This window comes from Marmota marmota, unplaced genomic scaffold (genome assembly GCF_001458135.2).
Source record: "Marmota marmota marmota unplaced genomic scaffold, marMar, whole genome shotgun sequence".
Classification (NCBI taxonomy): Eukaryota; Metazoa; Chordata; class Mammalia; order Rodentia; family Sciuridae; genus Marmota; species Marmota marmota.
The window spans coordinates 8,039,732-8,064,702 of NW_025999905.1; the positions used below are offsets into that span (position 1 = coordinate 8,039,732).

A 24,971-nucleotide genomic window follows, 5' to 3' on the forward strand; every position below is an offset into this window, starting at 1 on the left:
ACATTTTAAAATAAAATCATGCACAATAAGTCACAGGATCCTTGACATGAAGGAAGGAATATCTTTCCTCCAGTGAGTTAGGGATGGCTTAAAGGAGAAAGACTCCTGGGTTGCATATTAAAGAATGAGTAGAATTTTTGTAGATGCAGAGAGCTTTCCAGACAAAAGAAATAGCACAAATAAAATCTAGAAGTGCAGAAGATCTCAGAATGTCCTTTGAAAAGCCATATTCTCCTGGGGTTGAGACTCAAAACATGGCAAATGTTGCAGAACAAGAGGGGGAAAAAATAGCAAGGGTGTGAGTCATGAACAACATGAAATGCAAATACATTAGCTCAAGGGTTTTAATCAGGGCAGAATTAGATGGTCCTCTCTGCAGAAAAAGAACATGATCTTGTTCTTTTACATATCTCTGTCCCTTCCTCCCTCCAGCTTCTCTCAACTTGAGCACTATAATGAAACAGGTGGATCCTGGTGGATGACTGTCCTGTACATTATAAGATAGTTAGCTGAATCTGTGATCCGTGACCACTAAATGACAATACAACACTCCACACGTCCAAGTTGTGACAGTTATTTGTCTATAGTGTTACCAAATGTTTCCTGGGAGACAAAACATACTCTGATTTGGGAATCAGTGATCCACCTTAAAGTTCTATCACCTTGCTGGGCACATATTCAGTGTTCAAAGAATGCTGGTTAAGTTCATGATCACAATTGTGTATTTTTAAAAATGAGAAAACATTGGGATAAATTAAAGAGGAGCTGTTGTAATGACACAGATGAAAAATGTCACATAGTACACTAATAACTATGTGCAACCTGATCTGCAGCTAAGTTAATTATGATTTGAGAGAGGGAGTTTCTTAATTTTTCTCTTAATTGATTATTATTAACACATTCACTAAATTGATTTGATCAAATAGGCACCTCCATAAAATGTGAGGCCTGAGTATTCCACTTCCCTTTTTAAAATCAAGTACTCATTGCTTTAGAAATATATCACTTTGCCAACGGGAGGCACTCCGTATGTACTTTATGAATGACCAAATACCTGAAGGAGTGAAAGATAAATAAATCACTCTAAAACTATGATAAACCATTCAAAGTGGCATTCTTGAGTGGCTTTCCATTTATGGCTAGCAAACACACACACACACACACACACACACACAGAGTTCTCTGTGCAACAGAGAATGTATTTATTATGTGACTGGTAATGATTAGAGTCTTGCTCTACATCCACAAAAGAAAGTCATTATCTGTGAGAAACTAAGGTCACAAAACCTAAACCTGGGTTTTTGGCATTAGAGTATCACTCCCCACACTTCAGCTAGTTGACAAATTTTGCAGTAATAGATAACAACTGTCTGGGTTAACATATATAGGTGTTATTGCCACCACATTTGTACAATCATATTATATGCAATGGCATTATACACTGAAGTCAAGTTAAATAGAGAAAAATAAAATACAAAATAGTTTTATAGCTAGACAGATCTTTGCAAAGTTCACTATTTTCTTTTCATTTTTAGCAAGACCATCCTAATTCTTATTCTCTGTAATTAAAAAGAAAACTATCAGTGCCTTTTCTCCCCGCCCTCCCCCTGCACCCCTACATACTACCTTTTCTTCATTTTTTGGATATTTACTAAGAAAATATTGAACAGAAGTTCAGCACTACTACTGCTGGTTAGCTTATGGTTAATTATTTAAAAGGAAAAGTAAAACAATCAAAGACTATAACTTAAAGTCCTAAATTTAGCAGCACTGAGGTCTTAAAATAAGTGCACTATATTAATGCAATATGCAATATTTTCTCCTTATGGGTGTGTAGTTTTAGTGTTTTTTTTTTTTTACTTTTGAGTTCTCTATTTTTCTAAACTAAAAGTAATTAAATAGACATGGAAGAAATTTTCCAATTTTCCTTATAATCAGTAAATAATGTATAGATTAAACTGCTCCAATAGCATGAATATCAGGATTGTTATATACTCCAATGAGATTGAAACTATCAGCAGATCAGAAACTTTGAATGATACTAGATTCAAAATAAAGGAATAAAAAGAGAAGGACTGAGAAAACTGAACATACTTTGTAGTTGCCAGGCAATATAATTTTTCAAGATTGAGTAATGCATTAATCCCCTATAGGAATAAGCAGACTTTTATTTTCCATAGTGTTAGAAGCCAAATTTTGATATTTTTGGCTTAGAACAATGGAGCAGGCCCCCATTCCTTCAAAGTTTTTCCATATCCTCTTTAATATCCACAGTGTGCAGTAACTGAGAGTACTTTTGGTAATTTATTTGTATTTCATCCTGAGATTTATAAAGAATGAAATCACTCCAAAAATTTTATGATTGAATGCAGTGCATATGAAAATTTTAAAGCACAGTTCCATTAAATCAAGCTATGTCTTCCATAATTTGAAAGCAATAACCTAACAAATAATGCATATTTCATGTTCTGGAGGCCAAAATGTAAGGCATGATCAATACTGTAGGAGCATAAGTTCCAGAATTAAAAGGCCTCTATAATTTTTATCAAATAATTCAGAAATATGAACAATTCAAGCCTTGAGTATATTAGCATAGTCATCTTTCCCACATCCACAAATAGCTATCTGTGAATTTATCCTCTGAATACAGAGTCAACTTATCACCAAGGAGGGATCTGAGGAGGTCCCTCCAAAGAGGAAATTGGGACCTCAACTGGGCCTTTGCAGGTTCTTCACTTTCCTTGCTGAAAACAATTCCACAACATGTCAAAAGCAAGGCACCAACAACAATTTATATGCACACCACAAAGGTGGAGAGTGGGCAGCCTGCAGCCCTTACCCCTTAAAGAAAAGACAAGTGACCCACCAGAGCTGAGCTCTCTGATTATATATATGATTATCCTGAGAAGAAATCATCAGGTTTCATGCAAGCTTCTTTGAAAATTAAGTCTTATGACAAGTATTTGATATGTGGGGTTTGGAATATTTCTTTTTGGTTTAGTAGTCTAGCCATAAATCAACTGTGGGCACATTGTATAAGTTTCTAAATCTGGTGACATTTAAATTAGTTTTTTTTTTTGTAGTTGATCTGTTGCAAGCATATGCTGGATGTTTTGTTCATCTAACTAAAGATTATGCTCGTAGATCCAGGTCTTCAAATACTAAGGGTCTCTTTTCCTCTCTCCCTGAGATTCTACCTATCTCAAACTTTCCTATAGTGGTTCCCAGTAACCGAAACCACACAGAAAAGTGTATGGCATGACATTCTTTCATAGATACAAACTATATTTTGTTTAAAAAATAAATCCGGAACATCTCAAAATTATATCTGAAAAACAATATAATTATTAATTTATTAATGAAAGTTGATGAGTAGAACGATTCAATATTAAAAAAATACAGACTCATCTTGTGTTCAAACCTGTTAACATCAAGCAAGAGAAATAACCTTTAAAATATACGAATGGCATGCCACTAAAATTTATTTTTGTCACACTGCGGTTCAAAGTCAGGGCCTTATGCATGCTACGCAAGCTGTCTACTACTGAGTTATATTCCCAATAGTAAGTTTAATTTTGAAAAAAAAAAAAATGAATGGAAAGCTTTTTGAATTCTAGAATTATTAAAAATAGTGGCACAGTGGCTGGCATCCTTGAGAGAGACTAGAACAGGCAGATGTTAAGGAGCAGAGGAGACCAGGGGGTTAAAGTACCAGCATCACTTCATCCCTGAGCTGTTGGCAGAGACAGAATGACTCAATGTTTTGATCTCCTCAATCACACCCCCTGGTCCTTTCAACACCTCTGTTTGAAAAAAAATGTATATACCTGAGTTAAGGAGTTCATCAGATCTTGAAGAAAATCTTTAACACAAACAAAAATTTAAATTCTCGTCAAGTGTTTTTGGGGGTTTGTTTCTATTTTTGCTTTGTTATCATAGGAAAAAAATATAAATAACAGTTCATTATGCTCAAAGAGATAATAAATACATATGATGGGGTTAGGTTAAGAAAGATCTGCTGTCATTGACACCAGTAAGTTTTGTAACAAAAATTAAGAGATTAATCTCAAAGGGGAAAGAGCAACATATCATGTCTTAAAATTAGTTTGGGGGGCGAGGAATGTAGCTCAGTGGTAGAGCACTTCCCTAGCAAATGTGAGGCACTGGATTCAATCCTTAGCACCACATAAAAATAAACAAATAAAATAAAGGGATTCTGTCCATCTACAGCTACAATTTTTTTTTAATTAATTTGGAGACATACTTTTACTTTTCCTCTTAATGCCTGTTTATTTCCTTTGACTCTCACTTGTTTTTCAATCTTTCTAGGTGTAATGAAATTTGGCTTCTTTTTTTCTTGCCTCTTACCCTTGTATTCCCTAGTGAACTGCTGGTTAAAATTCATGTGAGTTTCTTTAAAGAAGATGCTTTATTTTTATTTAGATAGAAAAATAACGAAATATCACTCTGAAACCTTCTGAAATCAAACTTGTAGGCCATTAGATTTAAAGTAGAATATGGAATAATTTAAAGATATAACTAGTTCAGGGCCAATTCAACTGGGACCACAGATCTCCAGATAAAATTCCTTTCTTTTCCTCTTAATATTCCCTATGCTTCCACAAGTCAAGCTTTCTACCTAAGAAGTTTCCAAGATCCTTACAAATTTCTTTCTTGGCTTAGTCTCTGCACTTTTGCTGACTGTTAAGGTTTGAGGTTTGTTTGAATTTCAGCTTTTGGGGCATCTCCTGGACTTTCTAGCAGGTGTGAAGACCCCACCACTCCTCTGTTGCCTCTTATTTCCATTTATTAAATATTTTATCTTGGAAGATGAAGCAAAAGTGACTTTCGTTTTCCTGGCAGTCTCCTGTTTCAAAGAACTCAATAGTGATTTGTTTATTTCAGAGGAAATGGAGACCAGTTAGTGATGACAGATTTATTAGTAAAGTGGACATCACAAAAAAAGAAAAAAAGTACTTTTCTTACAGTTCAAGCTCCCTTTAACCACACTCTGAATGTTCAAGACAATGTTATACCTTTGGGCAAATCAATTCCATGAGATTCAGTACCTTCAGATTTGCAAATTTATATTACTTCCTTCACATATACTTAGAGAGTAATCTAAGGCAAAGAAAATGAGCAAAGAAAACCAAGGTTACCCGAAATTAAGAGAAATATACCACCCTGATGAGATGGTAACACTGGATATCTTTTCAAAATAATTGAAAGAATATTAGAAACAAAAAATGATAAGTTGGCTGGGGTTGTGGCTCAGCTGTAGAGCGCTCGTCTAGCACGTGTGAGGTACTGGGTTTGATCCTCTGCACCACATAAAAATAAATAAATAAAATAATGATACTGTGTAAAAAAAAAGGTGAATCATAGGATTCACTGAAGATGTGTAATATCTACAAAGAGAACATAGGAAACCCTCATATTTCAGATCATGAAGTATTTCAAGTATAAGAGTACTATAGATTTAATAGTTATTTCAGTCATTGATGAAATATTTGTTAATGTTCTTCCAAATTTTCACAGTAAATCTGAATAACATGCATCAACTCCAAAATGGTGCAAATTATTCCTTCTAAATGAATGACCAGTTTTACCAGGAAGTAAATGTTGTGCAAGGCAGACATCATCCTTTCATCAATGAAAATTCTACAGCTTCTAGATTAACTTTTTAAAAATACTAGCAAACTGATATTTAGTTATTATTTAATTCCTGCTGTAAAATCAATGGATAGCAATAATTAAATAATAATAATGTTGGACCAGGAAAGTAGAGTTATATGCTGTCAATCACCCTCAGCAATATACAAAAGTAAAAGCTCAGCTCTTTGACATCTTATTAAACATATAAGTTGAAATTTTCAGACACTGAATTATAAAAATAAGAGAAAAGTACTGAATGGGAAATTATTAATTATAGCTCTAATGTCAATATTTAGGATATCATGCTCTGTACCACAATTCTGTCATCTTTTAAGACCAAAAGGATGGCTTTGATGGATTCTAGAATCCATTAAAATTCTAAGATTATGAGAATGTGCTCAAATATAGCCTAACAGGTTTCAAGATGAAGTGTCAGGCCTCTAAATGTATTCTGTGGTATCTTCCAAGCACCTAATTTTCCTTTGTCTTATTAAAGTGACATTGATTTAATACCAAAAATAGCAAACATATTTAATTAATGAGCAAAATTTCTTTTTCGCTGTGATTTTATCAAATGATACACTGGAAAATTCTTCTTTTGTTTTAACCCAGAGTTTTGCACCTGCAAGGCAAGTGCTCTAACAAAGAGCTAAAACAACATTCCTGAAGCCGTAAGTTTGAACTGTGAAGTTGAGCTATCTTGGATGAATTATTCTCCCACTAAGCTTGGTACATGAGATAAAGGAATCATAAAAACTAAGAATATGAGTAAAAATATCATCAGAATAGATTTTATGCACAATTCTAGGAACCTAAAATCTAACCTGCATATGATACACTCATCACTGGATAGAACCCCTCACTTTTTCCAAGAACAATAGTTTTTGGATTGTAATGCACTGATCATTTTAGAAGTAACAGGCTAGAGAAATTGAAGCAGACACCACATGTTTATGAAAACTTCCTTCATTACTTTGTATATTTTCAACATATTCCCTGCAAGCATTAATTATATTCTTTATCACATTGTTGTGATTGATTTTTACAACTTTGTCTTTCCTACTACATTGTGGACCCTTCCAGGAACATTGAGGTATTCATCCATCTTCAAGTGCCCACATCACAGAGTCATAGTAGGCACACTACAGTGGGCATTCAGGGAATTATGTATAAATTTGTGAATTGTAGTGCTACTGAAACAGCTATTGCTTTGGTGTGAGGATAGGGTAGCTGGGGTGATATGGGCTACAATTTGACATGAATTACCACTTATCAAAATAGCTCTTTCCTGAGATACCTTCTAAAATAAGTCAGCTTGATCTAAAATACTAATCTTCCTGAAGATTGATCTAAAATACTAACTGCTCCCTGAGTTTAATAAGTAATTCAAAATGAAGTATTCCCATTGGAAAATGTAAAATGAGAAAGTTCCCCCAAAAATATTTGGAGAAGTGTAGAGAAAAATGTGAGAAAGTATTTATGTCTGACCTGAGAATAACACAACTACTTCATGAGGAAATCCCTTAATAACATTCTGCTTGTGCCACTTGTGTTAAGCAACTCCTCCCTAGTTCAGCACCTCTTTAGGACACAGTTAAATTATGGATCCACTTATTCCAACCTCTTTGAATAACATATTTGAATTTCCTATTGGTTTAGTTTGGCTTTCTCACATCCTGAGTTTTCAAGGCAAACCATTCAATGAGCAAATTACCTATTTCTACTGTGTACTAGCATACACTTAACTATATTACTGTATTTAATTAACATACTATAATTAGTTTCTCTAACAGAGATGCTTCACATATATAAACAACTTCTTCTAAAGAGTTTCTATTAAGAAAATAACCTCTTGCTTCCACTATGTCCAAGGGAAAAGCAATGAGGCTTTTTGTTGTTTTTTTTTTTTAATTGGGGAAAATCACATTTATAAAAGTAAAAAACAATTAGCTTTAATCACATAGATTACCATGTCCACACATTTACATACTGATGGCTGCCAATAACATATGAGCAGAGTTTCAAAATAAAAGTAAACCCATAAATTTCACTCACTGAAAACTATAAAATGATTTTCCCTACCCTTCTACACTGCCAATAAAACTTTATTACAAATTATAGTTGGTCTGGACTTATTCTATTCCAAAAACCCTTATAAACAATAATAGTTGCCTGGGATGCTTATTTATATTTGGCCCAGTGCTATTATGTAGTATATATTTGTTTTCTGTGTTCCTAAGATATCATGAATCTAATCATTAACATTTTTCTACATTTCCATATTTTAATGCATTCTCTCAACTCATAAATTCTAACATGAATACTCCCAGGGATATCTTTGCTAATGTGTAATACTAATATTGTCTTTCATACCACAAATCACTAACAGTTCAATCCCCACTTAATTCCCAATTAATCTCTATTTTGAAAAAAAATGAATTCACTAGTGAATAGTCTCCTGCTTCCCACAGACTCAAAACTCTGTGGTTGTGGCAGCTTAATTGCGTAATGTATGGCCACAGCCAAACAGGCCCAGATGTTCCATAGTATAGATGTGAGACTCCCTATACTTTAGTCTTCTTTGCATTTGCTCTTTTTTCATGCCAAGGTGAATATTCTATCCCCATTTTTTTCCTAAAAAATAAAAAAATTGTCACTAACTTCTGTTTGTCAGCTACCTGACTTGCAATTTTGGAATTCAGACGAAAGATTACAAAAGACCTAATCATTTGAGAGGCTTTAAAAGTTAATAATTCTATGTCATTAATTGCCACTGTCTGATTCTATTAAGTTTTCATACTTTCCCCTGGAAAATCTAGCCTAGTTCCTGGCATGTTCCCCACCCTTTCCCAGAAAAATGTTCTCCTCCCTATTCCTCAAGAGGCCTGGAAGAATCTCCCTAGTTGACCTTACATTTTTGAATATGCTTTTATTGTTTGCTTTCCCATTTCCAAAATTCTATTTTTTAATAATCATATCCATTGTTATGATGTGTTTCACTTCATTTTGATTGTGTATCTATAATTTTATATCTCTAATTTTGTCTTTATTTTGATAACTACCCAAATCCCAGGCTTATATATTATATTCAATTACTCCTTGTTTTAGGATATACTTTAGGTCATTTGAAACCATGAACATATTTTATTCTAAATATTTAGTTGATTGAACATGAGCATTTATAGCAATGGCCTTTAGTAAAATAGTGCCCTTTGTATTTTACTTTCAGATATACTTCTACTTCTAATTATATTTGGCTTCCTATGGTATTTGAATTGTCAGTCTCAGTATTTGAATTTCTCTGCTGAGCAGGTTCCCAATCTCAATACCTCTTTTAGTGGCTAAATGGTAAGTTCATCTTTTTGTCTTAAGCACCATCCAGTTGAACTTTCTAATAGATGGAAATGTTCTATGTTCACTCTGTTCAATATGTACAGCCAGTTGAATCTGTACACATATTGCATACTTGGAATGTGATCAGTGGAATCTAGGAATTGAGTTTTTAATTTTACTTAAATTTAAATAGCCACGGTAACCAGTGGACAACACAACAGAAGAGAGTATCACACTAACTGGTGATAAGCATAGATAATTAACTATTTCTAGTAAATCTGAAATATTTTACTGAGCATAATATCCACCATTGCTGACCATGTGCTGAAAGGTATAATATTTAGAATACAAAGTCTCTTCCTCTCAGAAATTATCAATCAAGAATTAAGACTATTATAAACTGATGATAGGTCTCATTCCTGACTGTACACTGGAATCACTTAGGGACTTTTTAAGAATACCAATATTCAGATGGGAAGATAAGGTGACATTTTTTCAAAATAATTGAAACAATGTAAGGGAAAATTGGGATAGCATAAGTAGAATAAGGTGTGCCACACATGAGATAAAGTATCATATACACCCACTTGGAAATGTCACAGTGATGCCCATTAATTTGCACAATTAATACACATTAGTAATAAAAAGTAGAAAAAATATACCATGTGTTAATTAATAATGAATATAATGGGAATATGAAAATGCACTATACTATTTTTTCTACACTTGTGTTGTAATTTTGGGATTGTTAAATTCAGTATTGGAAATTTACATTCCATTTAATATTATCTTAATCATAATCTATGGGATCTCAATATTTTATAAAAAGTGAATGAGGCATGGTGGTCCACACCTATAATTTCATCAACCATTGATTAGTGAGGCTGAGGCAGAAGGATTGCAGTTTAAAGGTAGCTTCAGTAACTTAGAGAGGCCCTGAGCAACTCAGTGAGATTCTGTCTCAAAATAAAACATGAAAAGGGCTGGAGATGTGGCTTAACGATTGAGTGCCTCTGGGTTCAACCCCTGGTGACAAAAATAAATTAATTAATTAAACATTTTATAAAAGCGTCCATATCATTCCATTGTAAAATCAGTTTTGAGAATTATTGGTTTTAATAAAGTAGTATATTAACGAAAAAGTGTGGAGAATCAAATGGTTGTTTTTTTTCCTTATGAATTAAAGGAATTGGTGAAATAGAAATCAATATCAGAGTCAAGGAAAACAGAATTAAAAAAATAAACTTGTCCAAATAGATTATGGTATGGATTGATATGAACAGCCCTACAGGAAAAAATGCTGACTCACCGCCCAAGTAGACTCATTGCAACCTTTCCTTCCCTCAGTTTATAGAACTAAGCTTAGAACACTCAGTGAGATGAGTGTTTTCAGCTTACCCACCCCTTGCTATCACTGCTCTTTCCTTCCTAGCCAGGCTACAGCGGGGTGACTGTTGGTGTCTCGACTACATGTTCTCTAATCCAGTAGTCTTCTTTGGTCAGCAAGTCATACTCAAGGCAGAATGATATCAGCACAGGTATTATGGATGGAATCAACCTCATGAGAGGGATTTTAAATTAATTTTTTAAAATTCAGCCAACTTAAAGTTTTTGAAAATAACACATTTTAAATTTTTCAAAACAGCAACTCTTTGTGCCACTATCAGATAACATGTTGATAGCTTAATATATCACATTTTTCAATTGTCCAGTCATCCATAGTTTCATTTAATTTTTTTTTAAATATTGTGGTTACTGACTCTGTAATGTTCAAAAACTTAATAATCCCAGTATGACACAAAAAACAAAAAATTGAACAATGCATAACATAATTCTGCCTAGAACATTTACATTATTCATGTTTCACTTCAAAATAATGGAATAAGACATTCCTACATATTAGTTAACAGGCATTTTGAGTTTAATAGTTAACCAAATTGTTGCAAATATAGATAACTTATCTTTTAAAATGTAGATGATTTTTGCTCAGTAATGGTAAACTTCTTAAATAAATACTTTTTTTGTCCCAGCTAATCCACAAATAGTAAGTATATAACACAAAATCAAAGGTATTTTACTTTAGAAGGCATCCATAGATAATAATCATATAGCTAAGTTGGATATTCAACTCTTCTGAAGAGTGTCTACGTACCTTTCAAATTGTCTCTACTACTGGAAACCTGGAAGCAAGATCCTTGGAAAACCCCTGAGATGGATGATTCAGTCATTGTTAGTGTAGCATTATCTATGCCAGAAGTAGAATTGACCAAGAAGTTCCTTGCACCTGGCCCTATGAGGGATATCACACTAAAAGAAAAGGAGATGTGGCCTTTTCTTTATACAGAGTATGAAATTCAAATTAGACACTGAAGACACTTAATGAGGGACAACAGAGAGAACCCCAAGGAAAAATGTAAGTGCATGATTCTGCATTGTATAGATATTAATGTGGTAAGGGGAATGTAAAGATTAGTTTGGATTGGTGTTGTTCTGAGAAGCTGTTGCCATCCATACTTAACAAAAATAATGCAAATGACCCAGAAAATATTATGAACTGTTGTATACTGTTGTATAAAAAATGAAGTGGCCAACAGTATAGAACCTAATACACATCCATGCACACGTACGTGCATACGTGTGAGTGCACATAAAACTAGTGAAATCTATATACATTTGGTGGACTGTATCCATATAAATTTCTTGGTTGTGTTATTGTGCTATAATTACTTAAATAATTCATATGTGAGGAAAATAGATAAAATATGTGTCTATTTACTGCTTATAACTGCATGTGGATTAACAATGATCTGAAAATAGCTTTTTTAAGAATGGATAAGTATAAATGAATCCATTGAAAATTTATTATCTGAATTCTTATCAGAGGAAATAAGATATTAAGATATATCACATAACTGATGGTTCTTGACTAAAGAGGGGTGGAGAAAATCTTGTGGACAATAAATAGTTAGGTACTCATACTAGAAAATACCAGAGCACTGCCTTAATCTCCTAACATTTAGTATTGTTTTCTAAAACTAAGTTAAAAGATTGCTATGCCAGAAAATCATAACTCTAGGTATGTGTGTGTGTGTTTACAAGCCAAATCTAGTAATATTTCATTAAAATACATTAATACCTGTGTCATATGCATCAAAGCTGTAATTGAGCATTTATGTTTTAAGTGTCCAGTAATTTCAAGTGAACGTAGAATTGCAAGAAGAGGAATGTTATGTTTAAGTTTTGATATGTGCTAAAATAAAAAAATTGATAAAATTCTATTAGGGAAGCATGAAAACAGATAAAGATGCTCATGGTACTGTTACCTCAAGACTCCTGGAGACAGAGAACTAAATTAAATGCAAATGATATGTATTGACGTAGCGTCTATTATTTAGAGCAAAGTTCATATACTTCAAAATGCTATGGTATATCATATGAAGTAACAAAAATATTCTGGCACTTTGGTCAGTGATAACAGAAGCTAAGTTGCTCAGTATCTGTATTCATAAAACAAGAAGGAAAAGTGACTGAGGGAATCATAAAAGCAGATTTGTAGTAATTTACACCCAAGTAAATGATTTTGTCAAATTACATTTTGTTCTCTCAAAAGCAGTAGCCAACATTTTAAATGATCCTGAAATTTATTTTTACTGGGAAGACTGAAAACTTAAGGTTTCAAAATATTTTATGAGATTTTCCTTTTAAGAGCACTGGGCTGAAGTCAGGATATGGAAGTTCAATTGCCACTACTTGGCCAGATGGGCAGACGTTACTTAACTTCTCTGGGCACATGTCTTCATCTAGGAAATACATTTGTTGAACTGGGTAATGTCTTGAGTCCCTTCTAGTGCCATTGATGATCTGTTTAAAGATTATATATTAAAAGCATTGAGAAAACTTGGACAAATGAAACCCACTCTGAAATCAAAGAGTTCATGAATGAATTGAGGCAGCTGGGCCTTTCTTGTCACCCCTGTGTATCATTGAACATTCAGTATTTTGTCCTTTCAGTATCTTGATCTCTCCTGCCTTCCTGCTCTTCTATTATAAAGCAGAGAAGTTCTCACTATGCCTTTGAACTTCTCTCACTTTAGGGACCAAATTGCTATGAATTTTCAAAAGAATTTAACTCTACATTTGGGATTTTAATGCAGTATCTGGTTCTATTATTTATTCAAAAACAACCACTGAAGACCATTGCATATAATAATTTTAAATCTGTCTCAAGTACATTTCTGAATTCTCCACAGTGCACAGGGTGTAGGAGAGGAGACTAAATTACATAAAATGAATGTGGCCAGTTCCTCAGGACTTTGCTGCCCTGTATTGCCTCAAACCTAAGCAGTATTTCTCAAGAATTTATTAACTATAAACAAACAAATAAAGTATTTCCTTTGTAAAAAGAAGTGGCCACTGAAATGAAACTTTTCTTGTGCGTTTTATGTGAGATGTGTTTTTAGATTTTAGTAGTGTTTGCATATTTGCCATTCATGAGGGTCTTCAAATAGAACCACTAAAAATAACAAAAAGCTACGATATATATATAATATATAAATATATATATATATTATATATATATACACATATATGTATGTGTATATATGTATATATATATATATATATATATATATATATATATATATATATTCTTTCTGCAATAAACTTAATAACATAGTAAGAAAATGTCACACTCACTCTCCTAGTTAACAGTTATAACAGAGAAAGGAAATTCAATTCTCATATTTGAATCCATTTAAATTCTACTTCCTTTTGACCAAATGTTCCACTATTTACTACTTTTTTTTGTATGAGACTGAGTTTTTTTTCTTTGATTTGTTTAATATATGCTTTTATTGAAAACAGACTTTGATGAACAAGTGGCAGGAGACACCTAATAATGAGGAATAAGAATATCCCCCAAGCAAAGGAAGCTACAGAATAAAGATTTTAAGGGTCATGAAGGCAACTTGAGCTTGTTATAAAACCTGGCTGGAAATCACCCCACATTTCAGGAAAATAGCATGATTCTTTCAATTCTAGAGATAGTGTAGGCTATTTTAAATGTATATCAATAATTTAGGTAAGCAACACTTTTTTATGGGAATATTTGTTTAAAAATAAAATTCATAGGGGTTGAGGTATGGTTCAGTGATTGCCTAGCATGTATGAGTCCCCAGGTTCAATCCCTAGGGCCACCAAAAAAAGAAAAAAATAGGTACTGTAAGACAGAGATAGTTTTCAGAGCATGCACACCCACAACAAAACTGCATCTTTATGGATAGATTACAAAAATAACAACAAATACTTACTGAGTCAGACATTATCCTAAGTGTTTTATGTATATTCAGTCAGTTTAATTTTCAGGAAACTAAGGTAAAGAGAAATATATTGCTGGCCAAGGATTGACAGTTAGTCAGAGAAAATGGGAGGGTTTAGACTTGGCTGTTGTTTTCTCCAGATCTACTCTCCAAATGTCTCCTATGTGGCCCACATTCCCTTAGGTTCACTTTTATGCATTTTATCCATGAGGCTCCTGTGCTCCGGCTTCTGGTTATATTTGGCTTATGGGAGGCAACAGAAGGAGACTGGAGGACTTAAGGACAAGTTTTGGGATGATAACTGATATGAGCTGCAATCCTCCAGCTAGGCCCGGACTTTGCCAGAAGACTTCTGTCCTGTTGCTCTCATTGGATCCTGATGAGAGCTCTGGTCCATTTACCCTCTCAGGTTTTGGGGAGCTAATATTTTCCAATTAGGGATAGACCCTGGATAATTCCTTATTTCCTGTTTCTTTTTCTCCATATAATAGCAACCAACATCAAACCATCATTATCAAATTCTCTTCAATTATCACTGAGTGTGCCACCCATTTCCTTCTCTTTTATGCTAAGAAAATATGACATATCATTTACAATTTATCAACTAAGAGCTGAATCTGCAAAGAAAAAAGACAATGTTGCTGCTTTTTCATATTTTCCCAAACATTTGGGTATCCAAGAATAAATTTGATTTCTCAGGACAAAGAATAGTCCTAGAAGGAAAAGCATCTATTATTCCCTGAAATTTGAGCGTGAATGTTCACAAAATGTTAATCCTGAAAATGTGGGCGGCAGCAGGCCCCCAGATTTGGATGCCTGAACTCTGGATTTCCTGTCATTTCAATCTGTCTCAACAGTTTATATCCACATGCTGTCTAGTTTAATACATCCAGACCCGTTTATATTTCAAATGAGAAAAAAAGTTCCCGTGTAAACACAGCTATAGTTGGGAAGATTTTAATTGTTAAAGGCAGTAAATATACTGAGATCTCATTTTACTTTTGAAAAAATATTAAATAAGGAGAAACATCACTTGATTTCATTCTACCCAGTTAGTGGGAAAGCACTATTCTGATGGTTCTTCAACTGTGAAAGCCATTTGCTACATTACCGATGTCCCACAAAATCAAAGCTAAGTTTTACCCCTTAGTTCCAAGTTTTGAATGACACAATTCTATTTTTCTAAACCATGTGTTTTAGCTACCAAACAAATCAATAATTTGCAAAATTTATTTTATATCCACTGTTCATTTGATAAGAGTCATTGCCCATTTTATTTTAATTTTTCAATTACTAAGAATATGCCTCAGTTTAGTTTACTAGTTATTCAGGCAGCTATGAATAATTATCCAAATGTTGACTATGCAGTCCAGACAGTGCAAGAAGCCGCCTTCACAGACACTGAATACGTTTCACCACTGCAAATAACTATCGCTTTGCAAAAATTAGTTTTTATTTGGGTGTCATTTCTGGCAAAGCTTTAAGGCTACATTTTCAAAGAGTAAAATTCCAGGCCTTTAAAATTCAACTGGCATCTGCCAACTTAAGTTGGACTCTCCTGTACATTTCCGCAAAGCCTGCAAGATGACTTCATCTTAATTATTTTCTTGCCCACAGTCATGCAAGACAAACTAGGTTTTTTTTTTTTTTTTGTTTTGTTTTCTGTTTGTTTGTTTGTTTGTTTTTTAGCATTATGGGAATCTCTTGAATTGTGCAGAGAATAATGAGGAAAAGAGAAAAACAAAAGAAAAAAAAAACTGCAGGGGACTTGGCAGGTTGGACTTTTACAACTATCATTGATTACCAGCTCAGCCTCTAGACTCTCCACACAGCTCTACATGCTTCAAGCTTAATATTTTATTTGTAAGTGGAACATTTAACATCATATTACAGCATTTAGTGTGGATGCTCTGATTCACTTGTACTATTAGAAATTCTGCTTCAAATTCTGTCTATTAATATACATACACTTTCTATATACCTATACATTAAGACTTTATGTAAATGCACTGATTTAACATATGCTTTAAGTATAGCTGCCACATCCTAGCTAATTAAGCACCAGCCCTCTTATCTATTCTTTGCAACTTACAAAAACTAAAAACTATGAAAAGGGATCACCTCATATTTCATAATTTCAAACAATAGCCTAGGCAAACTGCAATTACCAAATTAAAGGCCTCTTAAAAAGTTCATGAAAACAAATGATACAGTATTGAAATATAGTTGCAATACCCACACCAAATTTATTTTATAAAATTTTGAAGAGCAACAAGTTTTGAATTAGAAGTTTTAATCAAAACCTAGAGTTTTCACAACTATGAGTCATTACGTAGTAAACATATTATATTTTCGATGAAAGTAAAAATTCCAAAGATTTAAGAATTAAGTTACTTATATACACAAGCATCTTAGAATCATTATTTTAAGTAAATGCTAAATTTTTAAATGCCATAGCAGAAATATCATGTGAAATGAATATAGCATATAAATTTTTAAAATCTATCAAGTATAGAGAAAGCAAAGTGATCATTTTAAAGTCTTTTTTTCCTGTCTTTCACAAAAATCTATTTATGAATGTGTAGATATAACATAGATTTTACCTGATCATTCTTGCTCATATGTGAACAGAAGAGGCCAATGAACATACACAATACTTTTGGAATCCGTAAAAACCAAAATATCAATACAAAGTACAAAATTTATAGAGAACAATATGCATAATTGCAGAAATACTATATTGCTGTGGAAAATACAACATTATAAATGAAGATTTCACTAGCAATGAAATACTTTTTATTGTGTATTTAAGTTTTCAAAAGTAGAGACAATTTATAATTAATTCAAACTCTCACTACATAACTTTCTGTTAATTTAGTAAAACATGTCAAAAGGTTTTAAATAGAAAAGCTTATTCAGAGATATAAAAATAATATCTGAGACTTGAACAGATAGATCAGTAGCTATGTTATTGATTAGCTTGTATGATAAAATACCATGTAACACAACTTTCTTAAAGGGAAGTAAATTCACTATATATTTAGACCTTAAGTGAAATAAAGGAGAATATTAAAGAAAAGGGCATCAGTTTTAGATTAATTCTGCCTTAAAATATGTAGGCAAATTGAAGGTTGAAACCTCAATGAACTTTTATCATTGTGAGTTTTACTACCTAAAATATTCCATAAGGTTTTCTGCAATTGGATTTTGAACCTCATAGTGACTCTGATTTAGGATTAGTGAAAAGCTCTACATTCAACTATCCTGTATGCTGTTACTCCTTCTTGACTTGGGGGCTTCTGTTCAATACAACTTTTCAAAGAAGTAGTGATAAGGGCACAATAACAAAAAATAGGGAAATGTCAGTATTTCAACCTTTACATCCTTTACAAAACAACAACAAAATTTATATATATATATATACACACACACACATACATATATGTATATATATATATATATATATATATATATATATATATATATATATATATATAATATATATATTTATATAATTCATATATAATTCATATATAAAATTATATATGAATCAGGGAACTTTATTTATGATTAAAACATAATATATAGAAACAAATTGAAATAAAATATGTTGTCATGTATGTTAAATAGGAAATACATCTTACCTACCTATTTCTAATTTGTGGACTTTGATCTTGGTTTATGTTTATTTCTTCCTTACATACTTACTTTTTTCTCTTTATACTTTTAACCACTGCAGTTGTTCACCAATACCATAAGCCAAGAAATGTAATTTAACTGGCCAGTCAAGAGTTAGTCCTTCTTATTTTATGATTATAATTCAGGGAGAAAAATGCTATTGTTGATAGTCTTACTTCACATGATAACTTCACTCACAGATGTGTTATTAGTATAAAAAAAAGGCTAATTGAAAAGTTTGAAGGAAATTGAAAATTTAAGACCCAGAAATTTGGGAGTGATAAAACATCTATAACTATTAACAAATTCTAGTGTAATTTATTTTCTATTGTTTTCCATCCTTATCATTGATTTATCATAGATAATTACAATTCTTATAGCAATGCTTGAAAAAGAGGTATGTTCCAAAATTTTAGATATAAATCAATGAAGCAAATACATTCTAAAACTAAAATCTGTTACTGTATTATATTGTTTTTCTCACTTGAAATGAAAATATAAATAGTACACCTAACTTTGTTTTATGTTTCAAGCTGCCCCTTTAAACATAATAAATGAATAAAATCATCCACACAAAGCAAATTACCATGTCAAGTACATGTAATAGAATCATAAATAGGAATTTTACTTTACATAAATCAACTGTTAATTCATTCATAGGTTGACATTTTTCAATGAAAAAGATTAAATCTTCCATTGGATATGGAATTAGTGTCCCAAATTTCCCCAATTCTAGAGAGAGAATAGATCCTTTCTGCTGTTTCATTTTTATTTAAAATCAATTTCTTCAAGTGATCAGGTCTTATAATAAACATAACATTACATTCCAGCACTAGGATGAAGTATCTGTTTTCAAACACAGAAGGAAAAATGCAGAAATGATTAAAATGTTCTTCTTCTTCTTCTTCTTTTTTTTTTTTCAGTTCCTTAGTAGGAATCAGCTTACAAGGGGCCAACATAATGGTTTCAACTGATAATTACTATAAAACAACAGTTAACATTTTAAATAGTTACTGTTGGGTTTCTAATCTGAGTGAAAGCTTGTGTGTTACCTTGCCTTACTTTAATGGTTTTCCTTTTCAAATAAACTATAAAGAGGTTTACGCAGAACTGGGAGCTAGTCCTGTTAGTCCTGTGTATATTTGCATTCTTCCTTCCATTCATTGCTTACATTCAACCTTGAATCACTTCATTCTAAATGAATTTCTGCTCTTGACTTTTGAGTGTAGTCATCTATGAACACTCATGTTAGGTCAATGATACCTAGAATAACAATAATAACAAAACAATAATTATAGTAATTACTATTATTAGTATAATTACTATTAATATCAGGTCACAACTTAGAATGTTCACACCTAAAATTAAGCTAACATCCATAAAAAATAATAAAATGTTATTCTATATTCCATACCTTTATGTCATTTATATTGTCAATATTCTCCTGTAGTTTTCAAGATCCAGCAAACTAGTTTTTATTTTAATACAAATAAGGAAAAGCCATAATATAGTAACACAGACATGAATAAAAAAGTTACATTTTTTCCCTCAAAAAAAACCATGATAACTGAAATAGCTAGGAAAATTTACACTGCAATACCTGAAATAGTTTGAGTAAGACATTACTCTGGGTTTAACTTCCAGAATATTAAATATAATACTTGCTTGTCATTTGGTATACAAGCATGTACACATACATGGAAAACAAATGGTTCATGATCTAGCGACTATAAATAAAATATTTGCCATTTTATAAGAATATAATTATGATTCAAAACCTAGTAAAATACACCTCTCCAAATAATTGCTTGCCTATCCTCCCCTATTTTTTGGATATGTTTGATTTTTTTAAAATAAAATATATGCTTACTTTTTAAAAAAAATTCAAATAGAAAATATTTACATATTTATGTTGTATATTGCCTACCTGAAAGCTAAAGTTACTTTAGTTAATTTTGGTTATTTTAAATGAAAGTGGGCAATTTATACCTACCACTGCATTGCTTAGAGAACAATCTAATGTAATTGAAGCCAAGTAATTCACACTGTTTATAGACATTTTTCAGAATCACCTGCTTTGTACTGATTGTTTTAAGTATAGTTGTAAAGTTTTGTTTTTTAAGAGTCCCTTTGAAGATGTCGCAGATGTTGGCTTTACTAATAATACTGGAAAGCATAGCAGGCTAAAAGTTACAAAAATGTTTAACACTTATAAAAACTAATGGTGTACTTTCCTATTAAACTTGGTTATTTTCAATTGTCAATAAACTATAATGGAAGACCAAAGTCTATAAATGCTTGCTTCTAAACCACTAAGCATTTTAAGTTTGTATATGTGTTTGAGTTTGTTCATGTGTGTTTGTGGAAGGAAAATGTGTATAAATACATACTGAAAAAATGTTATAAATTTTAAGTTTAGCACTAGTAGTAAGGATAAAAATGTAGGTTTATAAATATTTCAGTCATTCATCAATATTTTCTGGCACTAAAAATTCTATTAGAACTTAAAGTAATGAATAAATACACATGTAGTCTGGGTATTAGATACAGGAATTCAGAATTCTGGTTCCAACTTTACCTTAGATTTACGTATAGCACTAACTCTCAACTACAAATACCCAGTAATTATAAATTGCCTGACAAAATCAAATGACCTCTACTATGTATGTTTTAATTTTCATCTAATACAATTTTAAATTGCAAAGTTTCAAAATTAATTTAATTTTTAGAACTACTGAAATATTAAAACCATGCTATAAGTAATGAGATATATGCTAATGTACCAGAATCATAATAATCTTTTATGTTGCTTTAGTTTCTATTAGATCAAGATCCTTATAGTACTATAAATAAAATAATTTGAACATAAATTGTGAATTACCAGATGCAATATCATTGCAGGAGAAAAATATTTTAAATTCAAACTTATCTAGTGTTCTGATAAATATTAACTCAGACATTGAAACTGGCAAGTTGAATTTTATTTTCAACAAGTTTACAGTACATAGATTTAACCAGAAACTTTTGTGGTACTTGCTTTTTGTTAGTCAAACATTCTTTCAAAATATCCTTCAAAGAAAAAACTCATTCTAAGTCCTCAGTGATTTTGTCTTGTTATGCAGCTGATACAAATTTTTATTTTTGTTTGTTTTTCCAGTACCCTACTTATCCACTTCAATTATAAAACTAAGGTTTATTTTGTTATTGTGTTATTTTCCAATGATGAAGGGGGATGGTAATTAACTATTTTTAAATGAAAATTTTTATTAAAATAATTTAAGGGCGTAAGTTCTGGAATCCCACTTTCTCTGTTTCCCCCAACCAGAAGTAACACTCTTGTATGAAAATTATTTTTGCCCTAAGAAACTTAAGGGCATTGATTCAGTTCAGGAAGCATAAGGAACAATCCATCACATAGGTTCCTCATTGCAGAAAGTAAAATGAACAGTAAGACTTTCCAGTAATTTTAAAAGTACTCTGACTAACCTGCACTGAGATATGTGTACCCAAATGACTCATCTTCAATGCCCAGTCTGTGAAATACTCACTGCATTCTAAAATTTACTTTTTTTCTAATGATAATGGAAACATTTATCCTATGATTAGCCTTTCAACTCATTGTCTTAAGAGAATTACATTTATAGTTAGTAAAATCCATAAAAGTGAGTGATAAAGCTGGTAACTTTGTTAGATATAAACTAATTTGTAAGGGAGCATTAAAAGTTCACCCCTGACCTTTGAAAATAGAAGTTAGATTTTGAGACCTTGACAGAAGCATCCATTCCAATCGAACACTAAAGAACAATTGATGCCATCGCTACAACGTAATATGAAATAGCTCAGTTATTGTTACTCATAAAGCATCTTAGCTAAAGTTTTATAGAGAATAAACATTTTTCAATTTTTCAAACTAATACCTGAGATTATCTTTTAGGACTAGTGACACAATTGCTCAAAAAAAAAAAAAAAAATCAAGCATTGTAAAATGACACCTTCCAAAAAGATGGAATTCAGGTTGCGCTATAGCCACGGCAGAAAACTCACTACTTCTTCCCTTATAAACTATCTTTTAACAGTTGTATGATAGAGATAGCTAAGGGCTTAGAAGAGTTGTCTGGAAAACTTTCAGTTCCTCAGGATCCTTAAAATCTACTCGGTAAAACAGCACCTTCAGACACCAGAGTTCAAGGAGGTTCTGAGGAGTCTGCTCAATTTATTCGCTTATAGATCAGTGCTCTGGCGCACACGCTAGCATATCACCTTTAAGCCAGAAGTGAACCAGCACTACCCAAGTTGCTGTTTGCTTCTCGGTACTTGTCCAGATATCGTCCAATTGAGAGAGGATTTTATTTTCTACTTTTGAAACTCGGATTCTTTTTTTTTTTAGAAGATTAACACCACACAGACATGAACTGTGATTAAGAATGGTCTTTCCTCAAGACCACCCTAAGCATCTATTTATTAACAATTCTCTGAAGCATTCCTTGAACACTAAATTCCTAGATAATGTCTTCTTTCCTCCGCGAAAAGGAATATTTTACCATTTGGAAGAGGTTGCTATTTAAAGAACTCTAAAATCAGAATATTGAAAAAAAAAAAAAAACTAAAACTTTTTTTTCTCATGCACTCTGCCAAGTTCCACTACAAGTTCCAAACATTGTGCAATAATTTGGAAATCCAGTTAACGATGGGAAAAATCAAGCCACTCGGAGTCGGGAATGTGTAAGCAAAAAGTCAAGGAGCAGCACCCCGCACGCACGCCAGCCCAACAGACGCCGCATCCCAGGGCACACACCCCTCCAGGCGTGTGTGTCTGATGGACTGTCATGCTTCGCAATCGATTTCACATACTGTCGCTAGCCCTTTTTACACAACCTTCTGGTAAACTAGTTTGGGATCTTGGAAAGCTTAGTGCTGCTGGCCATGTATGTGTTACCCTCAGGAAAACACGTGCCTCCAAATAACCGAACCAAAGCTGCACCGCCGGATTTGGCCACCGGGAGCCAGAGGGCAAGACTTTTCTCATCTTCCCAGTCCTCTCACAGTAGTGCGAGAATCTTTCCTGGCATCTCCCCGCCCCCTTTCCAAATGGCATGCACTCTCTAGAAGGGTGCTCTGCACGCTCTTACCTGAACTGTCGCTTTTCCTCTTGCCGCCACTTCTCTTTTCCGCCTCCGCGGGTGACAATGCTTGGCGGCCGTAGTCCCCAGGAGCACACGCGGCCCCGGTAGGAGTGCTGGAGCCCAAGCTGGAAGAGTTGGAACACAAGACCGGCGGGCTGCTCCCCAGCTCCGGCGGCCCTCCGGAATCAGGCTGGAGGCAGAGGCTGTGCCGAGCCGCACTCGGTGGGGAGGACATCTGCGGGAGGTGCCAGTTGGTTTGCAGAGCCTGATGCTGCTGCTGCTGATGGTGGTGGTGGTGATGGTGGTGGTGGTGGTGGTGCCCCCTGTGATGCTGGCTAGCAAACATTCCCTCCTCGTTGGGGTATCCTGCGATTATGCAAGACGAGGAAGAAGTAGAAAGTTCGGGGTAGGACATATGGTCAGATCTTCCATGGAGGGCAAGAGAGGACTGAGAGAATGCGTGCAAGCCTTGCGCTGTGGCGTGCGGGCTGCGCAAGCAGCCAAAGAGCGGGTGTTCCATAGCATGCAAGTCTTGGAATCCAGGCAGAAGACTTCAGGACGGTTCCAAACACCACCACCCTCTGTCACTTTTCACTGGAAATCGTGTGACTTTTTCCCCCTTCAAAAGTAATAGCCTCTCGCTTTTCTGCAGAGCTTGGATAATCCCGGTCCTGAGCCCTAGCGGCCAGTCTCCTTTACATATAAACACTCGGACCTGGAGAAGCTTCCCTCTGAGCAGCTCAGATGTCAAGAGTGGGAGCAGTTGAAGCCAAAAGAAGGTGGTCCCAGAGAACTGCATTCAGGGGGAAATGACTCTGAGAGGTTATAAATAGAGTGTAATGTGAGCTGGGGGCTGGCTTAGGAGCCCAGCGCTGACCACATGCAAACTCCCTCCAAAACTCCTGCTCAGTCTGCGCCACCACGCGCTCTCACTTCCACTTCGCATAGCTTGCTGGACAGACGCCGCACGTCCACGCCGGCCCAACCCAGTCAGCGTCCAGGACTACACGCCGCGCGCTGGGCGCCTAAATCCCGCCGGAGCTGGCAGCGGCCCCGCGCCTCAGGCTCAGGCGGCCCCCTCTCCAACCATGCACCTAGTTTGCTACCCATTCACTTGTCCCAGAAAATGCGATTTGTTAGTGCCGCTTATGAACTGTCACCTGCAGGAAAGCTAAGCGTGCGCCTAGCTCTTGAGGAGCACGGAAGACGTGAACAGAGCTGGTTTGGCGCACGCTCTGAAGTTTTTCAAACTTTGTATCTCCCTCTTCTCTGAGCTCAGAGACGCACCTATCTTTTCAACGCTAGTGTCTATAGATGGGTTGTTAAAGAGCTGGGACTCCAAGTCAGAGTTATGTACGAACGGATGGAAAAGGGAAGTTCTCTAAACGGAAAGGAGAGGAAACTGGCGGGAAAGCGTAAGGGCAAAGAAAGTTGTGGACATCAATGCCCCGCATCCTCACGTGCGATGCTAAGGGGTGTCCCCTTTCCTGGACCTTACAGACCTTACTCCACTTTTCTGATCTCTCTCAGTTTCCTAGCCACTTGTCTACCAAATTTTCCCTGGCTCAAAATTATTTCAAAGCAATTTCATCCCTGTCACATGAGAAATGTAGACCGCACGCATATTTCAAACCTCACTTTCTTCAGTAACCACCTCATTTCTTTCCAGTAGTTCACCTTCTCTTCCTTAATAAAATAAAATAAAATAAAATAACTAATCGCACTCCTTCCCACCACCACTGTTCCATTTACTGAGAAAGATTACACTTCAATACCCACCAGAATTTGCTAGCTCTTCAGGTCGCCCTGGTTAAAATTTGCATCCCTGAAAAAGGGAGTTAGAAAATTTGCCACCAGTGAATTT

General features: G+C 34.1%; 1 protein-coding gene across 2 annotated transcripts in view; it reads right to left on the minus strand.

The window, feature by feature from the left end:
• The window catches only part of Meox2 (mesenchyme homeobox 2), a 75,219-nt gene extending 51,240 nt beyond the window's left edge, over positions 1 to 23,979 (minus strand). For both annotated transcript variants that reach the window (XR_007346126.1, XM_015498120.2), the window contains exon 1: positions 23,114 to 23,979. Coding sequence is in view for 1 of the 2 variants with exons in the window: in XM_015498120.2 (XP_015353606.1) it covers positions 23,114 to 23,627 (514 nt within the window). In the remaining variant the exon portion in view is untranslated. The remainder of the gene's footprint in view (positions 1 to 23,113) is intronic.
• Between the last annotated feature and the right edge of the window lie 992 nt (positions 23,980 to 24,971).